Source organism: Chiloscyllium plagiosum, unplaced genomic scaffold, assembly GCF_037043375.1.
Source record: "Chiloscyllium plagiosum isolate Xiang-an unplaced genomic scaffold, Cpla_swu_hap1 HiC_scaffold_29, whole genome shotgun sequence".
Lineage (NCBI taxonomy): Eukaryota > Metazoa > Chordata > Chondrichthyes > Orectolobiformes > Hemiscylliidae > Chiloscyllium > Chiloscyllium plagiosum.
The window spans coordinates 11,597,240-11,620,959 of NW_028270167.1; the positions used below are offsets into that span (position 1 = coordinate 11,597,240).

The following is a 23,720-nucleotide window of genomic DNA, read 5'->3' on the forward strand; positions in this document are numbered from 1 at the left end:
TCTGAGAACCTTGATCATATCTCAGAGAAGGCATTTACAGATGCAGTACGCAGGGATCATTGAGTACATGTTTTTAATCAATAGCTCAGGACAAATGACTCTTGTTTCTCATATTTTTATTGGGTACTACAATTAAAGCAGTACATAGACTACCAAAATCATTCAATATTCATTTGCAACATTTGATGACTTTAAAGCAATTCTGCACACCTATTGGTGAACATATAAATGCAGTTACTAAAACAGTGACATAGCATGTTGTATGTAAAATACTGCTCTAACATTATTAATTGTTAGTAGTTTATTTGTTAGCCACTTTTTAAAATTTCAATCACTGCATGTGTGTGTCATTGCCTAGTCCAGCATTTATTGCCCATCCCTAATTACCCTTGAGAAAGTGGTGCTGAGATGCTGTCTTGGAACTGCTACAATCCTTGAAGTAGAGGATTCCCGCAATGATAATAAGGAGGGACTTTCAAGATTTGGACACAGCAATATTGTACAGTGATATCTTGCCAAGTCAGGACGATGAGTAGCTTGGAGGGAAACTTGACGTTCCCATTTATCTGTGACCTTTGTCCTTCTACATAGAACATAGAATACAATAGAGAACAATAATAGCACAGAAGCAGGCCCTGCAGATATATGGTGCCATTCTAAAATAATCCCAACTGCGTGCACAAATCAATTTCTCTCAATTTATTCAATTCTGGATGGTAGAGATTGCAGATTTAGAAGATGCTGTCAAAGCAATTTGGGTGAAGTGCTGCAATGCTTCTGATAAATGGTTATTCGGTCCAGATTTACATTTTCTTTTGACTTAACTGAACTGAAGTGACAGTGTTTGGGAGGAAATGCAGCATCATAAGACTTTTTCAGTGGATTATCTCAGTTCAAACATCGTAGAGTTAATAGAGACAGCACAACTCCAGAAAAGACACTGTCTAGCCTCCCCATCTTTCCTTCTCCTTCAAATACACAGTGAAGATAATTCTCTGCAGAAGAAATACGTCAAGTCAACAGGTAATACATACAGGGTTGGTCATTCACAGAAATATGTTGTTGGATTTAAAATAAAGAAAGCATAATTATTTAACTATTATGATTGGTTGGAAATTTAATTAAGTATTCTCTGTGCCCAGTGAACCTCATTGGAGTCAGAAACCATTAAGCTTTTTTTTTCAATCGCTGCGATTTCAAGAATTTTATCATGCCTTCGTTTACCACGTCAACCACAGATGTAAAATATTCCTTCATCCCTTGAGTGAATTGAGTGAAGTTTCCAGAGGTAGGAGTGGTTATGTTGTAAATTTCTTCCACCCGGTGGGTGGCGCCCTCATATATCGAATCCAAACCATTAATCAGATTCTCACGGTTAACATTGAGGCTTTCTGAAAGCTGTTCCAATTCCTCATGAATGGAGGATATTGTTTCATTGTCAACTGCCTCATATAATTCTTTTGTTGCCTGCTCCATCCTGTCATAGATCAAACTGGCCTGCTCTAACAGAAGAAAATAGGCATCCTCCCCTTTCCACTTGATGTTCGTTAACCATGGGAATAGTTCCACTGATGAATATTCAACCAAAATTTTGAGAAATGTCGTAACACCTTCTAAATTTGACCTTTATAGAAAAAAAACATAAAGTTCTCAGTTTCACATAGACATGTATAGAACATGCAGACCACAAACAGTGCATTAAGACCCACACAGTTATTCTGGTACTTAAACTCCACACAAGACACCTCCTACCCTCCTCCTGTATTCTTCCACTGAATGCTGTCTCAAGCATGCAACAAGTCTCCCTTTAAATTTGGTAATTCAATTTGATTTTCTAAAGCTACTTTTCAAATATTTTTCTTCCTCACTCTTTTCTTGGTGTAAATATACAAGAGAATAATAATGGAATAGTTCTAATCCCATTTTTTGGGCACAGGGGCCATAGACCCACCAGGAACTGCCAGTTGCTGAAGGATGCCTTGTACTGACATTGGCTTTGAGTGAGAGCTACACGGATAGAGAACTAGAAGAGAGAGGCTGGAGACCTTGGTGGTAGGGGTCAACAGGAAGAATGGTGATGCTTCTGCTGCATAGGGTCATGCCCTAAGGACCTGGCGGCAGTACAATAAGAAGTTTCCTAATCTGTATCTGACTTTTTAGGAATGGGAGTTGGTTGTCCTTTTCTTCTTCTCTCGTGAATCGGATTCCTGTGAGTGTGGCGTTGATGATCCGGTGTGTTTTTTCTATTTCCGTGTTTTTAATGATTACAAACGTGTCATCGACATATCTGACCCAGAGTTTGGGTTGAATTTGTGGTAGGACTGTTTGTTCTAACCTTTGCATAACTGCCTCTGCTATGAGTCCCGAGATTGGTGATCCCATGGGTGTGCCGTTGATTTGTTCGTATATCTGGTTGTTGAATGTGAAGTGTGTTGTGAGGCACAAGTCCAGTAGTTTAAGTATGCCGTCTTTGTTGATAGGTTCAGCGTCCTGTTTTCTGTTCTGTATGTCCAGTAGGTTGGCTATTGTATCTCTGGCTAGGGTTTTGTCAATCGAAGTGAACAGTGCCGTCACGTCGAATGATATCATGGTTTTTTCTTTGTCTATGTGTATATTTCTGATGATGTCCAAGAATTCCTGTGTTGACTGTATAGAGTGTTTGGATTCGCTGACCAGGTGTTTCAGATACAGACCACCAGTCAACAACCCAGTTTCCTAATCTCACATGGGCGGCTAATGTCAGTGGATACACCTTCAGACACCATCACCAAGATGGCCCATAACTGATGGGAGCAATGGAGAACCTGGATGCTTGTATCTTCTGAGCTCGCTGGAGAAAATTGTCTTCCACACCATGGGACCATCTGCATGCCTGTAGGGTCCACTTTCACTGAGCATACTAAGGCTGGCATTAGGTTCCTCTGATTCACCTTTTCTCAACTCCCAGTTCACTCTCATCTTGTTACATGACACGATGAGCAAGCTGCGAATAAGGTGGACTCCATCTTTCCCTTTCCAATGTTCTGCATTCACACGTATGAGAGGTGTTGCCTTCCCAGCCATAGCCAGAAGAAGGGAAACAACACCATAGGCCTGAGAAGAAGGCTGCATTACTTAATCTGACCCTCACACTTTTAGCCAAACTCTCCTGTGTCTTTGAATGATCAGAGCAAGTGTCTCTGCGGCCTAATGCACTCTGAGAATGCAATGTGCACATCAGGTCAGCCAGTTTGATCATGATCTGGTAATTTCAAAAGCGGACTGTGATGCACTACCGCTGCATGCTCCAAACATGTTGGAATTTTCATACATAGTCAGTTCAACAAATCCTCGGCTCTTGCTATGAAACAGCAGGAACACTCTCAGTCACACCCATCAGTTCAAAATAACAGCCCCAAAAATATTTTTATAAAACGCTTGGCATCAATTTCAGAATTTCTGGTTTGGGGGCTCCCACTGCCTCGTCTTCACCATGGACCTGCAATTCCCTTTACAAATCCATCTCCCACCAGGGTGGTCTCAGGGCTCTCCACTTCTTCATGGAACAAGAGCTTAACCATCCTCATTCACACCCATTCTCCTCTGCCTGGCCAAGCTCATCCTCACTTTAAATAACTTCTCCTTTAACTCCTCTCATGTGCTTCAGGTCAAAGACGTTGCCATAGGAACCCTCATTGCCCCAGCTATGCCTATCACTTTGTGGGATACGTGGAACATTCCTTGTTCCAATCCTACTGGGTCCTTCCCTGTATCTCTTTCTTTGGTGCATCAATGGCATCATCGGTGCTGCTTCCCACGCTTTTCCGGAATTGGAAAAACTTATCAGTTTCACTTCCAGTTTCCATCTTACTCTCCCCTTCACCCTATCTGTCTCTGACTCCTCCGTTCTGTAGTGACTGGAATAAGGTCAGCCAGATGGACCACATAGAATATGAGTTCTCTGACTGCGGCTATTAATCTGGTCCAATCAGGGAGCTCTGGCTATCGGATTAAGAACTGGAGTGTCAGATATCACTGACCCAACTCAGACAGCTGGCTCTTAGGGAATTGGATCAGTGAAAAGGACTCTCCCTATGAAAATAAAGGGGGTCTTGGTGATGGGGTACTGGCCTCTGTGGAGTTATCTCACCTTTGTTTCTTTGGCATCTGTGTTTCCAATTCTGTTAAATGGGCTCTCCTCCCCTCCAACCTATCACAACCACCTTCCATCTGCATCCACCCATCACCTTCCCAGCTACCTCCCCCCTCACCCCCACCCCTACCTACACCCTCTTATTTATCTCTCAGACCGCTATCTCCCCCCCTTCAACCACCCCCCCTCCCCCCCCCCCCCCCCCCACCCCGCCTCACATTCCTGATGAAGCATTTATGCCAAAACATCAACTCTCCTACTCCTTGGATGCTGCCTAACCTGATATGCTTTTCCAGTGCCACACTTTGACACCAATATCCATTACAAGCTCACTGACTCCCACAGTTACCTCAACCATACATTCTCACACCCTCCTTCCTGTAAGTACTCTTATTGTATTCTCCCAGTTTCTCCATCTGTTCAATGATGCCGACTTCTACAAGGGGCACCTCTAAAATGCCCAGCTTCCCCCTCAACCAAGAGCTCCCCACCACCGTAGTTGACAGGGCCCTTAGCTGGGTCCAACACAACTCCCACACTTCAGCCCTCACCCCCTTTCTTCCATCCCCTAACTGCGATAGTGTCCCTGGTCCTCAGCTGTCATCCCACCAGTATCCTCTTCTTGGGTGCATATAGAATCATAGAATCTCTACAGTGTGGAAACAGGCCCTTCAGCCCAAGAAGTCCACACCAATCCTCCAAACAGTATCCACCTAGACTCATTACCCTGCCCTATTGTCCTATACTTACTGCTGACTAATGGACCTAGTCTACACTTTCCTGAACACTATGGTCAATTTCCCATGGCCAATTCACCTGACCTGCACATCTTTTGGATTGTGGGAGGAAACCAGAGCACCTGGAGGAAACCCATGCAGACACGGGAGAATGTCCAAACTCCACACAGTCGCCTGAGGTTGGAATTGTACCCAGGTCCCTGGCACTGTGAGGCAGCGGTGCAAACCACTGAGCCACCATGTTGCCCCAAGCCACCGTGCCACCCTGATCCACAGCCAGAGGATCACTAGCCACCATTTCTGCCACCTCCAGCGGGATGCTATCACCAGACACATATTCCCCACCACTCCCTTGTCAGGCTTCGCAGGGACTGTGCTTTCCAGGACATCTTGGTCCTTTCCTCTTTCATTTGCAACATCTCCTCAGAGCCCCACAATCATAGAAAGTGTAACATCTGCCTGTGCACTTCCTCTCTCCTCAGTACCCAAGGTCCCAGTTACACCTTCCAGGTGAAGTAGCGATTTACTCTTCACTCAATCTAGTCCACTCTAATCACTGCAAATAGGCTGATTCAGGCTTAGCCTGGAAGATTACTTTTTTTAATAAGGTAAATAAGGTAAGGGTTCCCTCTTCGTCATAACACTTTGGCGAGTGATCAGAGTGCAATAATTATCCATTCTGAGCTTGACTTGAGAAGATGATAATGAGCGGTCTTCTTGAACGTTGCAGTCTTTAGAATGTAGGGACATCCAAAGTGCTATTATGGAGGACTGACAGGATTTTGACCCAGTGACAATTAAGGAACAGCAATATATTTCAAAGTCATGTTGCTGTCTGACTTGGAGGGGAACTTGCCTGTGATGGTTTTCCCATGTATCAGTTGACTTTGTCCTTCTAAATGGTAGAGTTTGCAAGTTTCAAAGAAGCCTTGATAAGTTGCTACAGTGCATTTTGTAACTCCTGCTTTGCAACCCTCATGATTGGGGAATCAGCCCTCTTGCGTACATTCCTGTTTTAGATTACTGTTACAACAATAGGGTAACTTCTATTGATACACTGACTTTAAATTGGTAAAACATCACAAACTGGTTCACAGGATGACGCTCAAACAACATTTGATACTGTAACATGTTAGAAGATATTGGGACATGCGATTAAAATCATGGCCAAAAAAGTAACTTAACAGTGAAGAAAGAAATAGAATCATCAGCTGAAGATAGTTTCTTCATAATTAAAAATGCTAGTAGCTAAATACTCACTTTGCGAATTTACTCATCTCAGTCTGTGACAGAATATCAGAAACAGCTCTGGTTATGTCAGTCCCTTGTTTTAACAAGTAATCAATGGATTGTTGCGTGTGTACAGATTTGTTCGATTTGGATTCATCCTGTGGGATAACACCACCCTGAGTTCCTGGGCAGGAACATAGAAAGAAAGACTACTTAGTATGGTTAATATTGTAAAGATTATGTGAATAGCTACCAGTGTAACGCTATTATTAATGTATGCATTTCTCCTCAGTGCCCTCTCCAGACAGGAATTGTCCTCAATGCAATATAGGTTGATGGATGCCTACAATTTGGGAAATGTTCTTGCGCCATGTCGATAAACACAATACCAGGCCACAAATCCAACAAGAGGTTCTTGCACTTCTGGCAACAGAATTAGAATTACTCAAATACAGGAGTACAGTGAAAAGTGTACAATCATAGAATCTCGATCGTGTGGAAGCTGGCCATTCAGCCCATGCCAACCCTTCAAAGGGCATCCCACCTTGGCCCACCTCCTTACCCAATCCCTGTAACCCTGCTTGTTCCACCTAGTCTACACATCCCTGAGCACTGAGGGCAATTTCCCATGGCCAATCCACCTTCCCTGCACATCTTTGGACTGCAGGAGGAAACCAGAGCACCCAGAGGAAACCCATGCAGACACTGGGAGAATGTGCAAACTCCACACAGGCAGTCGCCTAAGGGTAGAATTGAACCCGGGTCTCTGGTGCTGTGAGGCAGCAGTGCTAACCATTGAGCCACCATGACGACTCATTCTCTTTTACAATGTTGCCATTCCCAGTGCCATCTTAAGTACAAACGTACTAGGTACAAAATCGTAGGTACAAAATAGAAAAATAAGGAAATATAGTTAAATATTGGTAAAACAGATTGGTCAGAACAAGTGTTGTGTGCCAAACTGTTATTCAGATATTTCCAACACTTATCTGAATAAATGAGCTTGTCCACATTTCTAAATGCTCCACACACAACTTATTACTTGGAATCAGCCATCCTGCACACAGCAAGATCCCAAAAATGAGCAGAAAGAATGAAGACAGATGATCATGTTGACACAGGAATGTTGGCCTGGGAAAGCTTGGAGCTTTTCTTATAGAAAGTGACCTGAGGTCTTGACACCATCAGATCAACCAAGATAGCAGTCTCAAGTCTCATTTAAATCACAAGGCTGTAATCAGTTCCTCATATCAGTGCCAATATTAATCTCATGGCAATTTATTCTGAAGATAGCCTTCAGTAAAGGAGAACTGAAGACTCATATCAAAGAGATTTTGCTTTAATTATGGACAACTTCACAAATTAACCCTAATTTTAATAAAACACTGTGCTGTATTGTAATTATCACTGTATTATGATTGCTTATATTTAAAGACATCAAGCAATTTTACTGTATTAACTGGATCCATGGTCTGCATTCTGGTGACAACTAGAATGGACAATCTAATTCCAGTCTGACTGGGTCACATAATGGGTGACCTTGGTGCTTCTGATCCTAATGTGACCACTTCGAACTGATTTGATCAGAGGTGCCAGAGGTGTGTTGTGCCAGGCCCAAACTTAGTTCAACTTCAGTTCCTTCTACAGAAAGATCAGCCATTGAACTCATCCCTTTTATCATTGCAGTTGAAGTCATAGCCTCAATGGAAGTCACAGCCTGTTAGGAAGTGTGTTCCATTCACTTGTACTAATGTTCTTCACTTGGTGAAACCCATGGGTGCGGGTTAGAGGAAGCTACATTTTAAATCTGGAACATTCCATGCTGAGCTGGGTTTACTGAACAATGACCCAGAGTGAAGATATGGATATAAATAGAGTGGCTACGAAGGCGTTTAGCATGCCTGCCTTCATTGCTCAGACCGTTGAGTATAGTAGTTGGGACATCATGTTGAGATTGTACAAGACATTGGTGAGGCCTCTTCTGAAACACTGTGTCCAGTTGTGGTCACCCAGTTATAGGAAGGATATTATTAAACTGGAGAGGGTTCAGAAGAGATTTATCAATATGTTGCCAGGAATGTTGCCAGGGCTGGATAGGCTGGGACTTTTTTTCACTGGAACAAAGAAGGTTGACAGGTGACCTTATAGAGGTTTATAACATCGTGAGGGGTGTAGATAAGGTGAATGGAAGGTGCCTTTTCCCTAGGATGAGAGATTTCAAGACTACGGGGCAGATTTTTAAGGTGAGAGGAGAAAGGTTTAAAAAAGGAAATGAGGGGCAATTTTTTTACACAGAGACTGGTTCATGTGTAGAATGAACTACCAGCGGAAGCAATGGGTAAGGGTACAGTTACAATGTTTAAAAGATATTTAGATGAGTACATGAATAAGAAATGTTTGGAGCATATGGGCCAAGCACAGACCGTTTAGTTTGAGATTATGGTTGGCATGCACTGGGGCGATTTCCAAACTGTATGACTGTACAATTCTACTCTATGAATATTTGATCCCAGCAATAAGACCCCTCACTCCATTGCATACATTATAACTTACAGAATACAAGCTCCGCAGAATCTACAAACTGAAAATCCATCAGTATAGAATATTGCTGTACGTTATAGTTTTGTTTTCACTATTAGTTGAGTTTTGAGTAGTGTGAAGGATTTTTATTATATACCTTTGATGATAAAGAGCACTGAAGCAACTGCGAGAATCTTCATGGTGGTGTCAAGTTCTCAAAACTCTGCAATTAATAGAGAGCTGGATGAATGAATGTAATCATACATTTAGAATGATATAAAGAAGAGAGGAATAATTACAAATTATGTAAAATAAACATAACATTAAATTACTAATGAAATCTATTGTTAGGTCTGTTAAGTGACAAAAGCAACCATTGGAGCCTGATAGATGATAAGGTGTTCCTAGATTCTGGGTAGTTAAATCCATCGATATCTTCCCCTGACATTCTATTCTTCCAATCTTTGCACACTGAGAGAGAAGGACACACCCTCTCTGTCACACATACTCTCTCACACTTTCTCTTGCACCATCTCACTTTCTATCTTCCACACTCTCTCCTCAAATTCTCTCACCCTCACAAGTGCAACGTTTTTCCCTTTCCTTCAACCATGCACGCACACCCTCTCTCACACTCACTTTCTCTCACACACTTTGTCTCTCCTTCGAACAGCCTCTCTCTCTCTCATTTGCACACACACCTACGACCTTTCTCTTTTTGTCTGTCCAATTCATGAGTGTATCCCCTCACACCCTCCCCTTAGATCTGCCAGGACGGAATAGTTTCCTGCTGTGGATGTTTCACTCTACCCTGCCTAACACTGTAGTTGGCATCGCTGTGCACAGGTAACATTCCCAGCCATTGCCACCATCTTGTGCTCCTCCTGGGTCTGGCAGTTGCTGGAGGGCAGGAGCACGGTCACACATGGAGAGAGAATGGACCTTGTGGGAACTGGAGAAAATCTTCCAACAGACTCTTTCTCTCCCATGTTTGCTGCTGATTGGCTTATTCTCAGGAAATGATGTGGGCCTGCCATTGAACAAGCTATAAACATGTTTTCAAATCTACTCCCTTACCTGTTGTTACCACATGCCATGAACAAACCTCCTTGGGTCAGGTTGTGCCCCTGGACAGTTCACATTCTTGCCCTTGGGCCAATTGTTGGGCAGGTCTGTTGTCACCAAACTTTAATAATGCCTTTTCTATTCACCCTTTTCTCTTTTCAGGCAATCACTTCCAAGTCCATCAAACTGTGGGACTTCCTCTTTCCCCAAGTCATTTCTTCTTCCTCCAATCAGAATACATCAGATATTGGATATCAGTATATCCAACCTTATAGAACTAGCCCCCAATTCTGAATTTAATTTTTTTAACCTTACTGTCACCCTCCATCAAAGTCTCAATTCAAAATATCTTACAAAGAATGTAATAGATGGAATGACATAGATACAGAAAATAGGGCAGGAGTAGGCCATTCAACCCCTTCAGGCCCGCTCCACCATTCATTATGATCATGACAATCATCCAACTCAACCCATTTTGTCCTAGATCCTTTGATCCATTTAGCCCCAAATGCTGTATCCAACTCCTGAAATCATACAATGATTTGGTCTCAATTGCTTTCTGTGGTAATGAATTCCATAGGCTCACCACTCTGTGGGTGAAGAAATTTCTTCTCATCTGAGTCTTAAATAGTTTACACTGTATCCTCTTTCCTTTCAATGTTCCCCTTATCATAGTCTATGATAACTCTGTAAAAACCCCTCTCATACCTGATAATGACCTGTTTCATTGTCATCATTTTTTTCTAATTCACCTGTTCTGAGATGTTATCACACATCTCTAGAGCTGTTGGAACTTGAACCTGGGCTTCCTGGTTTAGAAATAGGGACATTACCACTGCATCACGAACGACCATCTGTATCACAGTCTAGAACGACCCCTTTCATATTTGTGGCTAGTTGCTATCATGCAATAAACTACATCTTGTTTAAGAGGGGAGGCTCTACTTATTAGGCCATTGTTTGTTAGTTCACTAAAACAGTGGACCATTTGGCCTTGTAGATACCCATAAAGAAAGAGGATGTTGGCAGCTAATCTAAAGCTACATATGAAAAGATGAGGATTAACTGTACCTCCTCTGACACTGATGTGGTGAAATTATGTGTGTTTATTCTGTGATGTATTGATATTGGGTTGCCCATGTGCTTGTCAGCATCGCCTGACTGACTATAGCTTTTCTTGCTGAAGCTCCTGGATCCACACTTGATGCCCTGGTCCCAGCGTCTGTGGCCATTTCAGGGAAATTAATGGCCATGCACATTGTTTTGTGTTTGGAGTCACATATGGACCAGATTTGCTCGAGATGATAGATTGTCCACCCTCAAGAACAGTAATACCACAAGACCGTCAGGAGCTCAGGTAGGGTAAATGGACAAGATCGCTCCCCCGGGGTTGGGGAGTCCAAAACTAGATGGCGGGGTTTAAAGTGAGAGGGGAAAGATTTCAAAGGGATCTAAGGAGCAACTGTTTCACACACAGGGTGGTGTGTGTATGGAATGAGCTGCCAGAGGAAATGGTGGAGGCTGGTACAATTGCAACATTTAAAAGGCATCTGGATGGGTACATGAATAGGAAAGGGTTTAGCAGGATGTGGGCCAAATGCTGGCAAATGGGACTAGATTTAGCTAGGATATCTAGTGGCATGGATGAGCTGGACCAAAGGGTCTGTTTTTGTGCTGTACATCTCTATGATTCTGTGTCCTGTGCTGCTCGTGTCTGATAGAAAATGTCATGCTCCAAATGAAATCACCACACCTTTTAAAAAAAGAACAGGCCAATAAAACACAGTAGTCATTTCAGAACTCTTGCACTTTTTTTGGAATGTTTCTTATTTTTATCCATTTTGTCTATTTCCTTCAGTTGAAATTGAGTAAATATTGCTGACTTCTATACTGTGTGGACCTGAGTTTTAATCAAACTTATACTGATAACGTGGGAGCCTCTCTCTCTGTTAGCTGTTAGATTCTGTGTGAAGCAAGTGGGTTACTCAACACAATAGATGTTTTGAGAATTCATTCACAGGATGTGGGTGTCACTGGCTGGGCCCAGCATTTTGTTGTTTTTTTTTTAATTGCCCTTGTGACAGCGGTGGTGAGCTGCTTTCTTGATCAGCTGTAGCCCTTACTTCGAGGGGTAGAGACAACCACAGCACTGCAAGGGAAGAGCTGCGAGGAATTTGTTCCAGCCATTGTGAGAGAATGGCAATCTTGTTCCAAGTCAGGATAGTTTGTGACTTAGAGGGGAACTTCCAGGTCCTACACCTCCTGTCCTTGTCATTGTATCAAATAACCATCTCTGCAGTTATATCACTCTTAACCAATTTTATCATCTCATCCACTCATTTCCTTTGTCCCATGAACATTAATGTATGAAAACAAAATTTGAAAACTGCGCTCTGTGCTAAAGTTAGTGGTTCAATGGATTTGAATGAAAAAGGTTTTTGAAAAGCTGTTAGATGTATTGAATTAATATGACAATCCTTCAGGGTTCCTGCACAGTCTAACACTCTTGGATGTGCACAAGCATAGACTCAAGGAAGAAGCAGTAGAGAAATCTGAGTCCTAAAGAAGCATGGAACAAGATGGTTAGAATGTTGGTTCCTTGATGATGGACCCTGTGAAATTCTAACAGGCTGATTTCAAGGTAATAAGAGTACGTATTCCTCAATCCTTCAAACATTCTTCAAATAATATTGTGCCCAACAGCAACAAAATGCTGCCTTTTCACCTCTTGGAGAAAACAGTTCTCAATTAAATTTTCATATTCTATGACAAGGCTAATCCAGAAACCCAGATAATGTTGGGGAGACCCAAGCTCAAATCCCAACACAGCAGGTATGGAATTGAATCCAATAAAAATCTGAAAGTAAGAGTCTAATGATGACCATAAATTCATTGTCAATTGCTGGAAAAACCATCTGATTCACTAATGTCCTTTAGGGAAGGAAACTGCCATCCTTACCTGGTCTGGCCTACATGTGACTCCAGACCCACAGCAACATGGTTGATTCTTAACTGCACTCTGGGCAATTAGGGATGGGCAATAAATGCTGGCCTAACCGGTAACATCCTCATCCCATGAATGAATAAAAAAAAAACGATAAACCAGTCCCAAGGTCAGAACTTTGTTTCTATTCCTGGGTCAGCTTTCACGCATAGGCATATTTGTCAGTTTCTCCACAGTCAGAAGGTTTGAGTCTATTAAAGTCTTTGGTAAATACGAGAAATAGGAACGTGGCTATTTGGCCCCTCAAGCCTATTCCACCAAATGTATCTTTGCAATAATCATGTTAAATTGATTGCAAAGGTCATTTGGTTCTTCGCTGGATACTAATTCTGAATGCGGAGAAATATAATTAATGTTTAAAGGTTGCTTCATTTCAAGCCTATCATCAAAACATTTTACTTGTACTTGCTAACAATTTAAATTTTGCTGCATTACTTGTTTAAGAAAGCATTCAGTTTTGGATCAATGTGATCTGGTGGATTGGCACCTTGTCCTTTTATATTTCAGCATAAATTCAGCTCAACTCAACCAGATATTAAAGGTGACATTTTCCCAATCTTTTGTTGCTCACTACCACATTGGTAATTTAACCACAGAGCCATTTGGAAATGTGAACAAAATTGGATATGAAAGAAAACAGAGCTTTTCATTGAACTTATCAAAGAAGAATAGATTCTTATAATTTTGGTAGTTTTCATGCACTACATTTTAAAGCTCTTGAAACATTAAAACAAAAGCATTCCTTACCTGATTCAAGCTAGTCGTCTTGCTCACTGTATTATGCCCGCTTTGTAAACCACAAATGTTAAGATTTATTAACTTGATGTCATCATAAGATCAAGGAGCAAGATTTTTGACCTTGACATGTTTGTGTTGAGCAAATATTAACAGAACAAAGTTTCCTGTCAATGTCTGTTTAACCTAATCCATAAACTAGCTACCACTATGGCCAATTCTATCTGTGTCTGACATAGGAAGCATGGTTAATGAATTTGCAATTGATACCAAAATTGGAGGTATAGTGGACAGCAAAGGAGGTTACCTTGAGTAAAATGGAACCTTAAACAGATGGGCGAATGGGCCAAGGAGTAGCAGATGGAGTTTGATTTAGATAAATGTGAGGCACTGCATTTTGGGAAAGCAAATCAAAACAGGACTAATACACTTAATAGTAAGGTCCTGGGGAGTGTTGCTGAACAACAAGACCTTTGGGTGCAAGTGCATAGTTTCTTGAAAGTGGAGTCTCCAGTAGACAGGATAGTGAAGAATGCATTTGGCATGTTAGCCTTTATTGGTCAGTGAACTGAATACAGAGTTGAGAGGTCATGTTGCGACAGTACAGGACATTGGTTAGGCTACTTTTGGAATACTGCATTCAATTCTGGTCTGCCAGCTATAGGAAAGGTCCTGTGAAACTTGACAGGGTTCAGAAAAGATTTACAAGGATTTTGCCATGGTTGGAGGATTTGAATCATAGGGAGAGGCTGAATACACTGTGGCTATTTTCCCTAGAGTGTCAGAGGCTGAGGGGTGACCTTACAGAAGTTTATAAAATCATGAGGAGCATGGATAGGGTGAATAGACAAGATGTTTTCCCAGGGTAAGGGAGTCTAAAATTAGAGGCCATAGGTTTAAGGTGAGAGGGGAAAGGGACCTAAGGGACAACATTTTCATGTTGAGGGTGGTATGTGTACAGGATGAGCCGGCTAAGTGCTGGCAAATAGGGCTAGATTAATTTAGGATATCTGCTCGGCATGAATGAGTTGGACCAAAGAGTCTGTTTCCATGCTGTACATCTCTATGGCTCTATAAAGTGGCCTATTCTTGAGCCAGAGAATTAAATCCATAGTTAGAGTGTTTGATTTGCAAAACTCCTCAATAATAAAGATAGAACAGTCTAACAAGATAAATCACAGAAGAATCACAGAAGTCTTACTGTGCAGAAAGAGGTCATTCAACCCATCATGTCTGCACCAGCTCTTCCAAAAAGCACTTACCCAGTGACAATCCTGTGTTTTTACTCTTTACCCTGTGTGCATTATTTTTATCTAAATAATCATTCAATGTCCCTCTTGCATGCCTCAATTGAACCTGCCTCCACCATATTGCTAGGTTGTGCACTCCAAATTCTAACTACTCACTGGGTGCTTCTTTTGGAAATCATTTAAAATCTATGCCCTCTCATTTTTGTCCCTTATACAAGCAGGAATAGTTTCTTCTTACCAACTCTATCCAGTCTGCTCATGATTTTGTAAACCTCTGTCAGATCTCTTCTCAGCCTCTTCTCTTTTGGGAAAACAGTTCCCAACATCTTCAATCTATCCTCATCACTGAAACCTTTCTTGTAAATCATTTTTGGGCTGTTTCCAATCCATTAAAATCATTGCACTGCTGTGGTACCAAGAACTATATACATTACTCTAGCTGAGGTCTAACAAGTGTCCTGTACAAGTTCAACATTACTTCTTGCTGTTGTACTCTAAGCCAAGGACACTGCATGCTTTATTAATTGCTCTCTCTACCTGTTCTGCTGCCTTCAATGATTTGTGTGTATATACACCCATGTTTCTCTGCTCCTGTACCACCTTGAGAATTGTACCCCCTATTTTGTATTGTCTTTCAGTGTTCTTCCTGCCAATATCCATAACATTCTGAAAGTAGTGAGTCCCAATCTTTTGTTCTTTTCCCATATCTCTGAAATATCTGTCACAAACAAGTACTTGGTACCAATAAAATGAAGGCTATGGGATCATTTTAACTTATTCTGCCTGGTGGGAAACTGCTTTATGTTGGACCCCTGATGTTACGCCTCACTCCGTTTAACTTTTCACTGAATTTTGAGGAGATAAAAATCGGGCAGTTTGTAAAAGCAGTGCCAAGTGATTCTATCAAATTCTGGGAAGAGTTTAGATTAAAATTACCTCCAAACTCAATTCCATCTGCTGAAGTCACATTTCAACAGCTAGTCCATAATAATATTTTAATAATTAAAGAAGTTGATAATGATATGGATGCTGAGCCATGTACAATAAGATTTATAATTGTTTATTGAATTGCTGAAAGTATAAACACAATGAACTTCAATTTACAGAGATTTTCTTTAAGATGATTATCACAGTTGTTAGTAACAACAATCTGTATGCCATAAATTTCTCTAATAGATGCAAATAAAACATTCATTTAAATTATTTCTAACATTCTGGAACACATTTTATAAAATACACCATGTTTATGACTGTAAGGTATAACAGCATTTGACTGAGCTATCTGGGCTGTTAGGTAAGCTAGTATTTTGTTCAGGTCTGGTCATTGCACAATAGCAAATGTGTTATTGCACCAGAGAGAGTGCAGAGGAAGTTCACCAGGATGTTGCATGGCCTTGATTGTTTCAGCTGTGAAGGGAAATGACATAGCTGGGGTTGTTTTTCTTGGAGCTGAGAAGGCCGACAGGTTCATTGAGGTACACAAGATTATGAGGGCCATAGATAGGGTCACTGGGAATAAACATTTCTCCTTGGTAAAGGGGTCAATTACCAAAGTGAAAGTTTTAAGGTAAGGAGCATTTAGAGGGGATTTAAGGACATACTTTTTCACTCAGGGGATGGTGAGTTTCAGGAACTCACTGCGTAAAAAGATGATGGAGGAGGGAACCATTGCAATATTTAAAAAGTATTTAGATAACTATTTGAAATGCCATAGTATATATGGTTATGGGTCAAGTGCTGGGAAATGAGCTTAGAGTAAATAGGTGTTTGATGACTGGCATGAACATAATGGGCAAAAGGGACTCTTACCATTTTATAATAGTTTTTAATGGCACTCTGAATGGTTCAGTTAGTAATACATCCTACAGAAGAGCCATTACCTCACTTAGACCTCTGTTATCTTTTGTTCCCTAGTAAACCCTTCACTGCAGCCTCCTTGTTCCCCTGCGATAGCCTCCATCTCCACTTTGTCAAGTTTTAGTGAGGACAACGGTTTAGCCGACCTTAATCAGACTGCACTAAACACAAGTTATCTCACCCTTCTCTGCCAACACTGCACACTACTCCAAGATTGTTCTGGGGAGCAAAAGCAATCCTTGGTTTCTTGGATTCTGTCTCACTTCACTCCTTTGCAATCTCGACCCTCCTCTCACATCCCAACAATGGCCTTCAAAACCAATTGATATTATTAGTACAACTCTCTCTGATACATCCCATTCACTTACAAAACCCTAGCTTGCATCCAGGTTCTCCAAAAGCTTCTACATAATCTACACAATACACAGGCATTTAAATCCTGTGCCTGACATCAACTAACTGGTGTGGCACAAAGTCCTGTAATGTGTCTTCAACCATCATGTGAGTGTATCTAAAGGAAATAGAATGGTCAGCGTAGAGTACAGAGCATGGAATTGAGAAATTGTCACAGTCTATTCCATTAGCTTTTATCAAGTTCAGGAGTGATTGTCTTCAGCATCAAAGGGTTACTTATTCAGATTCCCTCTATGGCACAGCGAGAGACCGAATTAAAGTAAGCTTTATAAACAACTGAAATATAAAAATAGAAAAAGCAAATCAAAACAGCATATAAAATCAAAAATAATAACCTGTCTAAAACAAGTCAGAAAGCCAAAAAATGTTTGTAGTTCAGTCAACTACTCACCAGCAGCCAATTGATTGAATGGACTGTTCTAACTTCCTTCAGATTGCGGATCATTGGCTCGGGGGCTCTTGTGGTATAATGGTAGTGTCTGTACCTCTGAGCTATGTGATCTGGGTCAGTCTCACCTTCAATACTCCGGAGGTGTGTAATAACAGCTCTGAACAGATTGTTTAAAATAGCTGTCCCATTTCTGAATGAACTCAATCCATTCAGCAAGGAGGTGTGATCTTCCTAAGAGGTACAGAGCTCCAGTTCAGGCTTTTCAAAGGGAAACAACTGAGTTGAGGGGAATGGAATGCCTCCTCACAATGGACTGTGGAGAGGACTCAGCAGAGGGTTAGAATCAAAGGTTATGGCTTTTCTTCTCTGGCAAAGTCTCTATTCTGTGGTGATCTCTCGTAGTGAAACCACAGCAACAGGAGACAGAGAGGGCAACTCGATAAGAAATGATAGAAATTCCATCCTCGATTTTCCCTGTAGCTGATTGAGAGCCCCACACTCCCACCTCCACAAGGTGGTATTTTTATTTTATGATCGCTGATTCAACACGAGCAGCAAGTCATTACCTCATGGCTCAGTTTGAAAGTCTGTATCCAACAATCTTCCAATACAGTTGGCTTCCAATACATTGGCTTCTGCTGTTAATCGAGCAGATGTAACGAACCAAAAGCTAAAATAGGTTTTCAGAATATTATGTAGATGTAAAGGGCAACTGCTCTTCTATGCAACGCAGATGAGAACATTCTAATAACAGTCTATAGCGGAAGTTCTATAAATTGAAAGGTTACAACATTCAAAGGCATGGGAAGGCAATAGCCCAGTGGTATTATTGCTAGACTATTAATCCGGAAACCTGGGAAATGTTCTGGGGACCCAGGTTTGAATCCTGCCATGGCAATTGGTGGAATTTGAATTAACAAAAGTCTGCAATCAAGAGTTGAATGATGATCACGAAACTGTTGTTGATTGTTTGGGGAAACTCCATCTGGTTTCCGAATGTCCTTTATGGAAGGAAACTGCTGTCCTTATCCAGTCTCTACATGTGACTCCTAACCAATAGAAATATGGTTGACTCTTACCTGCCCTCCAGGTAACTAGGGATGGGCAATAAATCCTAGCCAGTGACACCCATATCCTGTGGGTGATGAAAAAGAAGTCCACTTTTACCAGTGGCCTCGCTAGAGACAATCTCATGGCAAACTCATGGTATGTGGGAACTGTAAACACCAGGAAGCAGATCTTTTAATGTGCTTACAGCAGTTATTGAATGAGATTAATACCGAATTTTGTAACAATTTTACCATCCACAATATGCATGAAATCCAGTTATACAGGGGTTCAGTACAGCTCAGCAGACCTACACTGGTTTTGCCCAATCTACAACAAAAGGTCTTGTTGTTTGAATTAGTAAACTGTATATCTAATGACCATGAACATTTACCCTTTTCTATGATATTGCAATTCACATCTGACATGATATGTTTTCCTGATTTTTGTTCAGGCTTCAGTTTACTAGACAGGCTCAGTTCCTGCAATTACATCGAACATCACAGCGCAGTACAGACCCTTCAGCCCTCGATGCTGCGCCAAGCTGTGGAATCAATCTGAAGCCCTTCTATCATACACTATTCCATTTTCATCCATATGTTTATCCAATGACTATTTAAATGCCCTTAAAGTTGGCGAGTCTACTACTGTTGCAGACAGGGTGTTCCACACCCCTACTACTCTCTGAGTAAAGAAACTACCTCTAACATCTGTCCTATGTCTATCACAAGTACCCCTTTGGAAATTGCTCTGTTTTACAATTGAGTTGTCTCTTGTTTCTTTGCCTTTGGGCAACATGAATTTGACAAGTTAAGTAATTTAATGGGAACATTCAGACTCAATGACACCTCAGGACTGGCAGAAACACAGTGTTCTTCTGGTGTACATCAGAGGAAATTTCTCTTCATTAGCTCCACTTGATGGAAGGGACAAGAACAGACACTGAGCTTTATCATCTGCAGAGGACTAACTTGTGGAGAACTTCATGGGTTGAGATGCTTCTTCCCATAAAGGTAAAGAGTACAGTGGCTTTAAACCTTAATGTACTACAACCCTTCTGCGTGACCTACAACCCTCCTCTAACCGGAAGAAAAAGACTCTGTAAGGTAAGGCTTGTATTTTTTCTTTATCTTTCTTTTTCTTATATTTAAGTGCATTGTTTGGTTTTTAGTTAGTTCATATAAAGCAAAGCTTACAATGGCAGGGGACCTCAGACCCGAGGCATGTGCCTCTTGCGTGATGTGGGAGCTTAGGAATGTGCCTGACGTTCCGACTCTTACACTTGCAGGAAGTGTGTCCAGCTGCAGCTGTTGTTTGACCGCATGAAGGCTTTGGAGCTGCGGATGGACTCATTGTGGAGCATCCGCGATGCTGAGCAGGTCGTGGATAGCCCAATTAGTGAAATGGTCACACCGCAGGTTAGAATTGCTGAGGGAGAAAGTGAATGGGTGACCAAAAGGCAGAGAAAGAGCAGGAAGGCAGTGCAGGTGTCCCCTGCAGTCATCTCCCTCCAAAACAGGTATACCTTTTGAATACTGTTGGGGGAGATGGCTCACCAGGGGAGGGCAGCAGTTGCCAGGATTATGGCACCGTGGCAGGCACTGCTATTCAGAAGGGCGGGAAGATGACTCATAGGGCCATAGTCATAGGGGATTCTATTGTGAAGGGAGTAGATAGGCAGTTGTGTGGCCGAAAACGGGACTTCCGGATGGTATGTTGCCTCCCAGGTGCTCGGGCCAGGGATGTCACCGATCGGCTGCAGAGCATTCTAAAAGGGGAGGGTGAACAGCCAGTTGTCTTGGTGCATGTAGGCACCAACGATAGAAGTAGAAAACAAGATGAGGTCCTGAAAAAAGAATTCAGGGATCTAGGAGAGAAGTTAAAGAGGAGGAGCTCAAAGGTAGTGATCTCAGGGTCACGACCAGTGCCAGGTGCTAGCCAGCGTAGAAATGAAAAAAATAGACAGGATGAGCACGTGGCTTGAGGGATGGTGTAAGAGGGAGGGGTTCAGATTTGTTGGACATTGGGACCGGTTCTGGGGAAGGTGGGGTATTACAAAATGGATGGTCTACATCTGAACCAGACCGGAACCCATGTCCTTGGGAGAGTTTTTGCTACTGCTGTTGGGGAGGTTTTAAACTAATGTGTCAGGGGGCTGGGAACCAGAAGAGAAAACAAGTAGGCAGTGAGGTGGAGACTGGAGACTGTAAGAATTGTGAAGATAGCATTAATAAGGGAAAGAGTCGGCAGAGAGCAGGTGAGCCAAAAAAAATGGTGGCCTGAAATGCATCTACTTTAATGCAAGGAGTATAGTGTGTAAGGCAGACGAACTTAGGGCTTGGATTGGTGCCTGGGAGTATGACATTATTGCAATCACAGAGACTTGGTTGAAGGAAGGGCACGATGATTGGCAACTAAATGTTCCAGGATATAGACACTTCAGACAGAACAGGAAGGGAAATAAAAGGGGGGGGGTGGAGTTGCATTGCTGGTCAGGAACGATATCACGGCTGTGCTAAAGGAGGACACTATGGAGGTCTTGGGTACTGAGGCATTATGGGTGAGCTGAGAAATAAGAAGGGTGCAGTTACATTGTTGGGGCTGTATTACAGACCTCCCAACAGTGAGTGTGAGGTAGAAGAACAAATAGGTAAACAGATTATAGGAAGATGTAGAGGCAATAGGGTAGTGGTGATGGGAGATTTTAATTTTTCCAACATTGACTGGGATACACTTAGCGTCAGAGGTCCGGATGGGGTAGAATTTGTAAGGAGCATCCAGGAGAGTTTTCTAGAGCAGTATGTCAATAGTCCGACGAGGGAAGGGGCCATATTGGACCTGGTACTGGGGAATGAGCCAGGCCAGGTGGTAGAAGTTGCGGTGGGGAACTTCTTTGGGAACAGTGACCACAACTCTCTAAGTTTTAGAATATTCGTAGATAAAGAAGAGAATGGTCCTAAGGGAAGAGTACTAAACTGGGCCAAGGCCAATTATATCAAAATTAGGCAGGAGCTTGGAAATATGGATTGGACACAGCTATTTGAAGGGAAGTCCACATTTGATATGTGGGAGGCTTTCAAAGATAGGTTAAAGATAGTGCAGGATAGGCATGTCCCGTTGAAGGCAAAGGATAGGAAGGGCAAGATTCGTGAACCATGGATGACAGGAGAAATTGTACGACTAGCCAAGAGGAAAAGGGATGCGTACATAATGTCTAGGAAGCTTAGAACAGAACGGGCCCTGGAGGAATATCAGAAGAGGAATCAAGCGGGCTAAAAGGGGTCATGAAATAGCTTTGGCAAGCAGAATTAAGGAAAACCCCAAAGCATTTTATTCTTATATAAGACGTAAGCGGGTAACTAGAGAAAGGATTGGCCCACTAAAGGATAATGAAAGAAGGCTGTGTGTCGAACCTGAGAGAATGGGTGAGATTCTGAATGATTACCTTGCATCAGTGTTCACTGAGGAGAGGAACATGATGAATGTTGAGATTAGAGATAGAAGTTTGATTAGTCTGGATCACGTTGACATAAGTAGGGATTCTATGATTCCAGGAATGCAACTACTTTCCTTAATTATCCGGTTGTTAGAGATGAAAATGGGTTGCTGGAACAGCGCAGCAGGTCAGGCAGCATCCAAGGAACAGGAGAATCGATGTTTCGGGCATAAGCCCTTCTTCTTGGTTGTTAGAGATCACAAGTTTGGAAAGTTCTGTCGAAGGCCATTGCAATCTTCAATATTGAAAGTCTATTGATTGTAGGAGAATTATTTGGCAAGGTATATCAAAGAAAACTCTGCTGTGTTTTAACTATTTCCCTTACGCTATTGATTAATCCTGAAAGGTCTCATACCTGCCTGAGTTTAATCTTGCAGATTAGAATTGTGACTGATTTCCCAACCTTCCGTCTCTAAGTTTAATGAAGTTTTTATTAAGATGCAGGGTAAAGAATTTTGACCTTTTGATATTTACCTGCAACAAACATTGAATGTTGAAAGAATGCTATCAGTTCATGTTGTTCTAATGTTTCAGACTAAATGCAATCAAATTAAATGGAAAATCCAGATATCAGTGTTGTTAATTGTATCTGGCTGTAAGTTTGTTCTAAACAGATCTGTCCTTGGAATCAAAAATTAAATGCATGACAGCAACTAATTCTCCAGATCTCAACTTGCTGGTGAGGACAGGGTGAGGAGAGAAATAGTAGATTCTGGTAATTCTTCTGTTTTTCAACTCCTTATCCCCACCCTACCTAATTTGCTACAAAGTAAAATCATGAAAGTCAAAGCAAAACTTGTTTTTTAAAATTCAGCAAATGTCAAAAAGAATCATCAACAAGTGCCTTTTTGCTTAAGAACCAAAGCCAGAGAGAGAGAGAGAGAGACAAACAGGCTAGGCCCTACATCCTGATTACCAAGGGAGGGGGAGAGGGACTAGGGCTGAGATAAGCACTCAGAATTAAATAATCTTGTGTTGCCTTTTGGCGGCACACACTCTGAGCTGGTCTCAGTGGAAATTGTACAGAAGTGGTTCAGCCTGAGGTTTACCACTCTCCTGGCCCACTATGTGGGTAGGTTGTTGCAGAGGGGGAAGGAGGAGGAGAAGGGTGTGTTCTTTCCCACACTAAACAGCCTGTGTGTCTGAACGTGTGTGTCTGGTTCACGTACAGCTACACGGCTTTTTTTTCCATCTCTCTCACGCTCAAGACGTAACTATCCTGGAGCCAAGGCCTAAGTTGTGGGTCCACTTGTCTCGGTAGCAAGATGCAATCTGGGTAAAATAGCCTCCTCCTGGCCATGCTCCCACCCTTCCTAGACATGCTCAATTAAGGATGACAGTGGTTAAGATAGTAGGGCAGGCTAGGAAAGTCACTCTCACTGTCCTTCATTCACTCACACCCTCACTCCTCTCTGGCCCTGAGGTCTTTTGCCAATTTGAACCCTGCTGTCAAATGGTGGCTCAGTGCTACAGTGCCTCATGTAACCAATACATTGAGTTATGTTTTGACACCGACCACTTCCTTCAGAATGTCTTACCAGTTTCAGTCAGGATACTTCCTTATCTATTCTGTTGACCTGAACAGGTAAATGCATTTAAACGCACGACCTATAAAGTGTATGCCAAACATGTTGTTCCCTACACACCTGACAGGTAAGTGATTACACAGATAGCTTTCAAAGGTATCATAGTTTCTCTTGTGATATAAAACACATAGAGATTAATAGTACTGAGGAGATGTGAAGTTGCGAAATTAATCACAGCTCAATGCAGGACTAAGCTTCAAGCCAGATAGTTCAGGTCTTGTGATTGAAGTTGACAATGCAAGTCAGTACTGAGGGT

The 23,720-nt window shown here is 42.0% G+C and overlaps 1 protein-coding gene across 2 annotated transcripts; it reads right to left on the reverse strand.

The window, feature by feature from the left end:
- Positions 1-99: 99 nt before the first annotated feature.
- On the reverse strand, positions 100-13,522 carry LOC122540630 (uncharacterized). 2 transcript variants are annotated; one of them, XM_043676603.2, is made up of 4 exons: positions 13,436-13,522; positions 8,777-8,842; positions 6,130-6,283; positions 100-1,624 (listed from the first exon to the last, which is right to left on the reverse strand). In XM_043676603.2, exons 2-4 carry the CDS (start codon positions 8,817-8,819, stop codon positions 1,168-1,170), a joined length of 654 nt encoding a protein of 217 aa, XP_043532538.1. In that variant the 5' UTR covers positions 8,820-8,842; positions 13,436-13,522; the 3' UTR covers positions 100-1,167. The 2 variants fall into 2 exon arrangements, with proteins under 2 accessions (XP_043532538.1, XP_087832502.1); XM_087976376.1 differs by lacking the exon at positions 13,436-13,522 and adding an exon at positions 9,697-9,785.
- Positions 13,523-23,720: the final 10,198 nt, after the last annotated feature.